This window comes from Triticum dicoccoides, chromosome 1B, assembly GCF_002162155.2.
Source record: "Triticum dicoccoides isolate Atlit2015 ecotype Zavitan chromosome 1B, WEW_v2.0, whole genome shotgun sequence".
NCBI classification, from domain to species: Eukaryota; Viridiplantae; Streptophyta; class Magnoliopsida; order Poales; family Poaceae; genus Triticum; species Triticum dicoccoides.
The window spans coordinates 56,584,118-56,595,233 of NC_041381.1; the positions used below are offsets into that span (position 1 = coordinate 56,584,118).

At 49.2% G+C, this 11,116-nt stretch overlaps 1 protein-coding gene across 3 annotated transcripts; it reads left to right on the top strand.

The window, feature by feature from the left end:
• Positions 1-6: 6 nt before the first annotated feature.
• On the top strand, positions 7-9,400 carry LOC119318712 (epoxide hydrolase A-like). Of its 3 annotated transcripts, none has more exons than XM_037593306.1 (3): positions 7-325; positions 3,285-3,932; positions 8,888-9,400. In XM_037593306.1, the coding sequence occupies exons 1-3, from the start codon at positions 17-19 to the stop codon at positions 8,996-8,998; spliced, it is 1,068 nt and encodes a 355-aa protein (XP_037449203.1). In that variant the 5' UTR covers positions 7-16; the 3' UTR covers positions 8,999-9,400. The 3 variants fall into 3 exon arrangements, with proteins under 3 accessions (XP_037449203.1, XP_037449211.1, XP_037449216.1); XM_037593314.1 differs by having other exon boundaries at positions 8,955-9,400; XM_037593319.1 differs by lacking the exon at positions 8,888-9,400 and having other exon boundaries at positions 3,285-4,242.
• Positions 9,401-11,116: the final 1,716 nt, after the last annotated feature.

Consider the following 11,116-nt stretch of genomic DNA (forward strand, 5'->3'; position numbering starts at 1 on the left):
ACACAGAGAGAGAGAGATGGCAAGCATGGAGGGCGCGGTGATCAGGCACCGGACTGTGGAGGTCAATGACATCTTGATGCACGTGGCAGAGGCCGGCCCCGAGGGGCACTCCAAGGGGACCGTGTTGTTCCTACATGGCTTCCCGGAGCTATGGTACACGTGGCGCCACCAGATGGAGAATCTGGCAGCACGCGGCTACCATTGCGTCGCGCCTGACCTCCGTGGCTATGGTGGTACCACCGCCCCGTCCGACGTGGAATCTTACACTGCCTTCCATATCGTCGGTGACATCCTCGCGCTTCTCAATACCCTAGGGCTTGCAAAGGTATGATTCAGTCCATAGGAGCTCGTTGAGGCCGGCCATTCTGATCCATCAAAGAACTAATTTTTTGGATCAGCATGCTTGTGTGGTTCATAGCCAAAATTTAACATGCTCTACTGAGTCAACTGAACCCATGTAGTAAGAAAAAAATCTCAACGATTAGAATCCTCCAAGAAATCTTTTGTAATAAAGTAGTCCTTAAGTGTATGTACGTGTTGCTAAAGTAATTTTTTGTTGAAACACTGATTGGACAAAAACATCAACCTAGTTACTTTTGTCGATCAAACTCGCTATATTATAGTGTGGCAAACGTAGACAAGCTAATCTTTGTGTTCACGGTCCTTTTGCACTTAGTAGTAACTATAAATATCTTTAATTGTTTATCTTGTAAGAATTAATACATATCCGTTACGTCAGTATCGGTTTTGTTTTTTGGATAGTGGGAAAGTTTTTTTTAGGTGAAACTGTAGAACAATAGTTCTACGGTAGATAGTGGGAAAGTTCTTTTAATGATACGCCATTTACATTTACGATTTATGCAGATTTGGTGATAAAGATGCAAGTGGCCGATGTTGCCAAGAAAAAATTAGATAATGGCTGGAGATCACTTTTTTTTGGGAAAGGCTGGAGATCACTTATGCTGTACTAGTATGAAACTAGTATTAGTGTGCCAAACGATCAAAGCATCCTCTCAAAAGAAAAAAAACGATCAATGCCTTTGTATCGAACTAGCATTAGTTAGTGTCTCCAGTCCAAAACGAGAACCAATACATGTGATGAGCCTTAGGGCATCTCCAGCCGTTGGCCCTCCCAGGACGCATACAAATCGTCCCCTGGGGCGAGCCGGCGTTACACTCGGCGCTGAGGACGGTTTTGCGCCCAGTCGTCGCCCCCAGCTCGCCCCCAGGCGCCGAAATTGGCCCACTTTGCAGCCCAATTTTGGCGAATAAACGGCCCATATGGGCGAGAATAGGCCCATAAATCGGCATGGTTTCGCCGTGTCTCGGCGTTCAATTATCAACACAATTATTCCTTATCACATATTTCATCACAGAAAAATCAAATACTTCAACAAAATACTACAACAACAAATAGTTCAATACAAATTATATAGTTCAACAAATAAAAACTCGTATTTCATCACGCGGCGTCCCCCTTGAGCCTCCATAGGTGCTCAATCAGATCTTTCTGCAGTTGATGATGCACCTGTGGGTCTCGGATCTCCTGACGCATACTGAGATAGGCAGTCCAAGTTGCCGGTAGCTGGTGATCAACTTCGGCTAGAGGACCCTGCCTGTAGTATGGTTCAGTGCCAAACACTGGGTCTTCTTGCTCGCTCTCGATGATCATGTTGTGCAAGATGACACAGCAAGTCATGATATCCCACATTTGATCTTTCGACCAGGTCTGAGCGGGGTACCGAACAACAACGAATCGAGATTGGAGCACACCAAATGCCCGCTCGACATCCTTCCTGCAAGCCTCCTGAACCTTCGCAAACCAGGCGTTCTTGCCTCCTGCCACAGGGTTTGAGATCGTCTTTACAAATGTCGACCATCTCGGATAGATGCCGTCAGCTAGATAGTACCCCTTGTTGTATTGGTGCCCATTGACCTCGAAGTTCACCGGAGGAGAATGACCCTCAACGAGCTTGGCAAAAACAGGAGAGCACTGCAACACGTTGATGTCATTGTGAGTTCCTGGCATACCAAAGAAGGAGTGCCAAATCCAGAGGTCCTGTGTGGCTACCGCTTCAAGCACCACACTGCAACCGCCTTTGGCGCCTTTGTACATCCCCTGCCAACCAAATGGGCAGTTCTTCCATTGCCAATGCATGCAGTCGATGCTTCCAAGCATCCCAGGAAATCCTCTTGCTGCATTCTGGGCTAGGATCCGAGCAGTATCTTCCGCATTGGGTGTTCTCAAGTATTGTGGCCCAAACACTGCCACCACTGCCCGACAGAACTTGTAGAAACACTCTATGCTGGTGGACTCGACCATGCGCCCATAGTCGTCGAGTGAATCACCGGGAGCTCCATATGCAAGCATCCTCATCGCTGTCGTGCACTTCTGGATGGAGGTGAATCCAAGAGCACCAGTGCAATCCATCTTGCACTTGAAGTAGTTGTCAAACTCCCGGACGGAATTCACAATCCTGAGGAAGAGCTTTCGGCTCATCCGATAACGACGCCGCAATGTTCTCTCGCCATGAAGTGGAGCATCGGCGAAGTAGTCGGAGTAGTGCATGCAGTAGCCTTGCAGACGATGCCGGTTCTTTGCTTTCACCCGCCCCGGCGCCAAGCCACCTCGACGCGGCTTTTCATTGATCGCCAGCAGCTGGGCGAGGGCGGCGAGCACCATCAGATGCTCTTCTTCCTGGACGTCGGCCGCGGCTTCCTCCTCCAGCAGCGCGGCGAGCTTTTCCTCCTCATCCGAGTCCATCGCCGAGACAGTCAAAACGCCGAACACCTTGCGCTCGGTGGGCGCGTACCCGCCGTTAAACCGCGCCTCCGCGACCGGAGACGGCGGCCGGAAACGACCAGCTGCTGCGGGAGGGGCTGCCGCGGCGAAGCGCTGCTATTTTCCGGCGGGGAATGGCTATCTAGCGGAGTAGGCCGGCGGCCGTCGCCGGGATGTAGCTAGTGGTGGCCGAGGGCGCGAGGGGTGTGAGGCGAGTCGGGGAAAGAAAACCTTGACTTTTCCCCTGTCGGTGTGGGCCAGGCGTGCTTTTCCCTAGCGCCGGAGCCCCCAACGGCTCCCTAGCGCGCCGGGTTCGGCCTGTGACCGCCGGGCGGAAAAAAGGTCCGAACCGGCGATTTTCGGCGTCCCTGGGGGCGCAACTGAGCCGTTTTTTCGGTGCCGGCGCGAAAAAAACGTCAGGGAGGCCTTCCTGGGGCGCGGCTGGAGATGCCCTTAGTACCACTGTCTTCATACGGAGAAAATTGAAATTTCACCATTGCAGGTGTTTGTGGTGGGACATGACTGGGGGGCGCTGATCGCGTGGTACGTGTGCCTGTTCCGGCCGGACCGCGTCACTGCGCTCGTCAACACCAGCCTCGCCTTCATCCGCAACATCATTGCACGCAACGGACCCGGCTTCGTGAAGCCCACCGACTACTTCAACCGCGCCTACGGCCCCGACTACTACATGTGCCGCTTCCAGGAGCCCGGGGTCGCGGAGGCGCGGCAGTTCGCGCCAGAGCACGCTAGGCGCCTCCTGCGGCAGATCATGTGCCACTGCTTCAGCCACGGCGTGGCCTGTGACGAGGAAATGCACGATGACAAGTACCCGACGTCTACGCTCCCTCCTTGGCTCACCGAGGAAGACGTGGACTACTTTGGCGCCGAGTTCAAGAGGACTGGGTTCACCGGCGGCATCAACTACTACCGCAACCTGGACAGGAACTGCGAGCTGGCTGCGGCGTGGGCGGACGCCAAGGTGCAGGTGCCGACCAAGTACGTGGTGGGTGAAGGTGAAATCACGTACCACTTCGAGGGGGTCCAGGAGTACATCCACGGGGGCGGGTTCAAGGAGGACGTGCCGCTGCTAGAGGAGGTGGTCGTCCTCCTCGGCGCCGGACACTTCATCCAGCTGGAGAGGGCACAGGAGGTCAGTGATCATATCTACGACTTCATCATCAAGTTCTCATCTCTAACCTAAGATGGGATTCACAAGAATCCATCTACTGCTTTGGGTTGTCAGTGTTCGATCTTGCCTGTGTATGTTTATTCTTGGATCATCTGTATACCTACCCGTTCCGATTGACAAACGTTGATATATTGTTAGGGCCGGAGGTAGGGTTTACCAGAGAGGGGATGTACTTTACAGGACAAAACATATGATATATTAAGTCTTACTACACTTTATAATATGCAGCAAATGTGCCCATATGTTGCAATAAGAGAAAGAAATTCGCGCATGCCCCTAGCGATTCATCCATGTTGTCACTTTCCATCTTTGCCACCGTCATCAATGATTGTCGCATCGACGTATGTGATCAATCCCAAGGCGGTGAGCATGTCAGCACACCACTTTTCACGAGTCTCTTGCTTCATCAAATTTCAATTCCACGGACTCGTAATGATTTGGGGCGCCACCTTGTCTCTTCTACATTCAATGCATGTATCGTCCTCACACTCCTTCCCCTAGTCTATGAGCCACCCATGTCGTCGTTTGTCACCAGTGGTAGCCCTTACCTAAACTATACATACTTGTAATGATGGTGGGCATCGCCACCATCTCACTTGAAACATGTGCGTTCATACATGATACATTGTTTCCAGTATAGCATTGCAGCAGTGGCCAAGCGTTGGTTTGCGATATTCGACTCCGCCGAGGGGCAACATGTTGTGTTCATGTCGGGTTCTTAGGGCATCTCCAAAGCTGACCCAAACCGGACATTGTATCCGTCCCCGAACCAGTGAGGACCAATCCGTGGGCACTTATGTGGAAGCCGGCTATCCAACCGTGCCGACATACATTTCAAACTGGATTTCAACAATCCACACGATTTTCATCGAACACGACATAATTCAACATAGTTTAGATAGAAAATAGCATAAGTCATCCATAAATAACATGCAAATATCTCTAGTACAACAATAGTTCAAAATCAACGAGATAATCAGATGTTCAACAAGTTTTTCATGGATAGATTAAATTCAACAATATTAGAATAATCAGAGCCGACACAGGTCATCCCACACATAAACGAGATAACCAGATGTTCAACAAGCTTTTCATGGATAGATTAAATTCAACAATATTAGAATAATCAGAGCCGGCACAGGTCATCTCACACATACTTCCCCTTAAACTTTACCCAACAATGTATGTGCGTAGTTGGCCTGCCCTTTGACCTACTGTACATCACAGCAGCACATGCAGGCTATACACAAAATGTAGAGCAACATTGAGTGAATGATTGAATTAACAAATATATAGAGCAACAAGAAGAAAATACTTACGATCTCCATGGTTGTCTCGCGCGATGGCCGCATTGCCTCCACTCGTTCAACCGTAGCACAAAACTTTATGACGGAGTTCTCGATGATGTACAATCAATGCTTTAACGATTTCACATAGAGCTCACAGATAATGTGCATGTCGTAGGGAGCAAAGTGCTTTCGCGCATGAAACTAACCATGCACGTGCTGCCAAAAGACCCCACTCCTTGCGCTCCTGCCTACAACGATCGCATGTAGAGCCAACCATGTGTCACACACAAAATCATCCTCCTTCACCGGGTTGACTCTAAAACAACATGAAGTTGAAAAATACGCACAATAGCATTTGACCGAACACCTGCCGGTCGTGGAGTTCGCCATGGACGTCATCGTTACCGAGACGGAGGGTACCTGGCTACGGACGGATCTTGGGTGGATGGCGGCATAGTCCAACGACGGCGGAAGCATTGGTGGGGGCTGTGACGTCCTACAATGCCTGGGCGGGGGCGGAGAAGTATAGTGGAGGTGTAGGACAAGGAGGGTGCGGATGCAAAGCAACGAGGGCAGGAGCGGAGTGGAAGAGATTGTGACCATGAGGTGATTTGAGTGGGACGGGGTGTCCGATTCCTACGTGGCAGCGGTACGGCCCAGTTTGCTACCAATTTAAGGGAAAACGAACATCCGGACTGCTCCACGGACCGATAGGGTACCACATTGAAAGGCAGAATGGATTCGAACAGTCTGATCCAGGAGGGTGTGGACGGTTTGAGAGTCAGCGCTGGAGATGCCCACAAAACAGAATAATCTAGGGCTGTGCTAATTCGTGGTCTACCGACCTGTATACTTCACCATCAACCGAGTTTTTTCTGATTTGCACCGGAAGACCGTGGAGGAATGTAGGCATCAATCATCACAAACTCTGCTGCCGAGCATCATTCGAGAAAACTCTTCGTCGCAATTCTAAAACTTCAAAGAATGGAAGGAGTACTTCCAAATTCTCCAGCAAAATAATTTGTTTAGTAGAAAAGATTGACATGGAGACGCGCTTCCAAACCAACAGCCACCGACCGACCGTACGGGAGAATATCGGGTCATACAAGCACACAAATGCTCCCATGAGACCAATTTTAAAAATTCAAGTCTAGATGTGTCAAAAAATATCATAAAAAATCATGAATGTTCACAACATATGTGTCTACCACCCCTCATTATTGAGATCACAATTCGAAATACACATCGAGAAACAAAAAAAATCCAGATGTTTACTTTTTCAAAACGGAGGCAAAGATTGCCTCATCTATTAATTAAGCAGAAAAGAATTGCCCAGTTAATTACGAAAAACCGGGCAAAAACTGGAATAACAAGGGCCAAGCCCACTCCCAAAGACTGGCACACATAGGGCAAAGCCCACCCTCATCGACAACATGTTGACCTGCAGCCAGACAACGCAACTCCTACTCTGACGGAGAACACAGAAGAACAAAACCAGGCGAAAGCTGACGCCATGGAAGATCGCCGAATAGGCCACTTGCAGTCAGTCATCGTATGCCATAGGGCCCCACCACCACAGATTCGACTCCACATCAACAAACAAACCGAGGCAATACCGCGAACACGACGGAGAAGAGCCGACTACCGCAACCATTGCCACGTCGCCGACATCGCTCCCACCATCATCGTTGCCACAGAAGCCTGGTCGCCACAGTGATCCTCTCGGGGCCGCCTCCCCGACATCCACCGCTCCGTCGCGCCCAACGCACTCCACCGGCGTGCCTTCCGGGGCCGCCGCCCCGACATACCACCGCTCCCCTCGAGCAGCAACGCCACACAGCACAGCTGCCCGCAGCCCATGCTGCTCAGGGCAACCGCTCATAGACCACGAACGTCGCACCACATCCGGGGCTCCCGCCCCGACATAAAGTCAGACCGCTCCCTCTGGGGCGCATCGACTGAGCCGACAACCCCACCGCCCAAGCGGGACAAGAATACCACCCAACCAATGTTGAGATAGAGCCCACCTCATAGAGCTACCACTCGCATTGTTCCCGAGATCGCCATCTCGGAGCACAATCAGAAACCACCCGGAGCCGACGCACCGACGTTCACTGTCCCCGCCGGCAAAGGGGATCCATGCAAACTGCAATATGCTGACTCTCCAAGGCGATGCCTCAAAGAAGGAAATGACATAGCCGCCGTCATCGCCCGCTTCGACCATACGAAGCTAGAGATTTCTCCCAGAGAGTCGTGTAATGGAGCTCCACGGCAACGCCTTCAAGAAGGGGAACGACACCATGGCGCCGCCGCCGCCGGCACCGACCCGAAGTCAGTGCTAGAATTTTGCCCGGAGCTCCTCCACACATCCGAATCGGATCATATCCGAAGCACTGCACAACACACAATCCCCATGGTCGACGTCCACTGGCCCACCTCGCGATGCAGCTACCGCCGCATTTCCCCCCGGCCTGCCCGTGAGCAAGCCCATGCTCCACCGCCCGAGCACCGTACAGGCCACCCGAGCCACTCCACCAGGCGCCGCGCTGGAGCAGCAGCACCACGGCGGGCCACCACCGTGCCGGAGCAGGCCATCGGGCCGCAGATCCTCACTGCCCAGGCCACTTGTGCACAGACCACCCGCGCCGCCTACAACCACCAGTCACTCAATCCAGATCTAGGCGGACCTCGATCCGCAGCCACTGGCGTCAAAGGCACGCCCCACCTTAGCGCAGCCAGCCACGCCACCAAAGGTCTCCAAGCAGCACCGCCGGAGGGCCCTCCGTCCCGCCACCGCGACCTGCGAGCACGCGGCGCCCCGGACCAGCGGCCCCGGCCCGCTCCAGGACCCTGCACTCGAGGGGCGAGAAGACCCGCCGCCGCCGACGACGGCAGGGCTTCACCCGACCGCGCCCTGTGGCGGGGGCGGGGGAGGAGGGCGGGCTCGGAGGGGACTTGGGACGGTGGCGGCTAGGTTCCTCCCCGTCGCCCACGGGAGCGATGCGGGAGGAAAGAAGCTTTTTGCGGAGACTCCCGTGTCTTGTTTGGCAATGCCGCGTAATGGGGACTTACAAATCCAGATGTGAATTGTGTCATTTTTACACTATTATGCTTTTGTCTTTATTGACACTATTTATGTTGGATTTGTCATTTTTGTTTCTCGTTGTGGAACAAAATAATATTTGGCTGTATCAGATGCTTTTTTTTGGGGGAAGCATGAGATGCTTTTTCAGAAGGATAAATCTCACAACGGACCTGAGTTATCAGTGAACGAAATCAGGCGCAAAATGACAAAAGCCCCTGTGGAGTTAGGACTCTTGTAGTACAAGTAAAAATATATGAACATTCTGATTTTCCTAGGATAGCTTACGAATACAGCACTGCTAGTACACATTTTGCTTTCTACTCTCTTTTTTTTGAGCCAGAACCGTAGAACAATTGTTCTACGGTATATTTTCATTAATTGAAAAGTACAAGTACATATATACATAACAAAGTGAAAATCAGCCAATGCCAGCTCTAGGGAACATCATGATTAAATTAAGTATTATGTTCTCTCCAAATTCTGATGTTCTCTGCCTTGGAAGCTTTGGCTCTGAGCTCTGTAACTTGAAGTCCTTCTTTCAGATAGTGCTTCCAAGTGTCCACAGAAGGTGCAGCCATTCTAAAGGTTTTATCGTTTCTGCTCATCCAGATGCCCCAGCAACCCATGATAATGATATCCATGGCAATTTCTGATGGGAGGTGGTTCATGGAAAGATGAATTTCATCATATACAGAGATGCCTCTTAACTTGTTTGGAACTATGGAGTGCCAACATCTCCTAGCGAACTGGCAATCCCAGAAGAGATGGACAACTGTTTCTTCGGTGGCATTAGACCATAGGGCACAAGTGTAGTCTTTCAAATACATGTTCCTCCTACGAATTAAGTTCCTGGTGCTAAGGCTATCACAAAGTAACAGCCAAAAGAAGATCTTATGTCTGAGTCTGCAAGCTATTTTCAAAGATATCTGAATATGTCATGAGCTGTGTTCTCCCCCTTCATAGCTTTGTACATTTTCATGGATGAGTATTTAGGTGATGTCCATATGTATGACCATCTATCTTGGTTTGTGGATAATGCTTGACCTTTCAGTATAGTTTGCAAGGAGTTGAATTGTTCAAATGCTAGCTGAGATAGTGTCCTGTGGAATAGTTGACTGATGTCATTGTGCTCCAGCACAGAATGCAAAGAGATTGCCTGATTGATTGCAAAAGAATGTAATTCAGGGAATTTGGTTTGTAGTGGTAACTCTTGCCACTTGTCAGACCAGAAGTAAACAGAATCACCAATGCCTACTTTACATATGGCATGTTGCTTGAATACAGGGAGGAGCTTCAAAACATCTCTCCACCAGAAAGAACCCACCTTTTGTTCACCTGGTAATCTGTTCTGATAGTGTCTCTCCCAAATGATATTCACCCATGGTGTATCAGTCTTGTTAAAGAACTTATGTAGGAACTTTAGGAGAAGTGCCTTGTTGTGCATGTGAAGGTCTAACACCCCCAGGCCTCCATGGTTCTTTGGTCTGCTGACTTTATCCCATGAAATAAGCACAGTACCCATGTCCATTGAGCCATACTTTCAACAAAAACAGTTCATAAGGTATGAGTTGATTTGCTTGATGACTGTTTTAGGTATCATCAGTGTACTCATGAAGAAAGTAGGCATACTTGTGAAAATGGATTTGATAAGGGTCAATTTATCTCCAGTGGATAACATAGTAGAGTAGCTCAACAATCTATTCTCAATTCTGTTCAACAAGGGAATGAAATCTTCCACTCTAGGCTTTGTGAGACACAGTGGCAGTCCCAGATAAGTGTGTGGCAATGTACCAATCTTGCAGCCTAAAAGATTTGATAGAGCATTCATTTTATCAGCAGGAGTGTTGATTGAGATCATTGTGGACTTAGCATAGTTCACCCTGAGTCCAATGTATTGAGCATAGTGTAAGAGGAGATTTTTGATGTGTTGTATATGTCTGTGATCAGCCTTAGCCACTAAAATGGTATCATCTACATATTGTATAATTGGGTAATCTAGACAAGAAGTGTGAATGAGTGGGGACTCAATAAAGGAGGCATTGCAGGCTTAATTGAAAATTGACTGTAGGAGATCAGCAGCAATCACAAAAATCAGAAGGGACAATGGGTCTCCTTGCCTCACACCATTGTTGCAAAGGAATTGTTTACCAGGAACTCCATTAAGCAGAACAGATGAAAAGCCAGAGCCATATATCATTTTAATCTAGTGGATCCATTTCTCACCAAAACCTTTATCTTGTAGAATCTCAATAATGGTGTTACGGTTCAACATGTCAAAAGCTTTCTCAAAGTCCAACTTGAGTAGTATGATTTCCTTTCTGCTTTGTTGACATTGGTGGATATATTCATAGGACCATGCAAGGCAATCTTGGATACATCTTTGGTTAAGAAAACCATATTGATTTTTGTGAACCATGCCGAGAATGAGCTTCTGAAGTCTGTTGGCCAACAGTTTGGCTATGATTTTGAGTGCACAATTCAGCAATAAAATAGGTCTAAAATTTGCTGCGGTAGCTGCATGGTACTTCTTTGGGATGAGGGTAATGTAGGAGTAGTTGATACTCTGAATGTTAACATGGCCTGACTGGAAGTCTACAATCAACTTATAAAAATCAGGAGCAATGATATCCCAACAGTTTTTTAGAATGCAGCATTGAATCCATCTGGTCCAGGAGATTTATCTGCACGCATATGCTTGATGACATAATCAATCTCTTCCTTAGTAAATGGTGCTTCTAATTCAGAAAGATCATCATGTGGGTGGAGTAGTT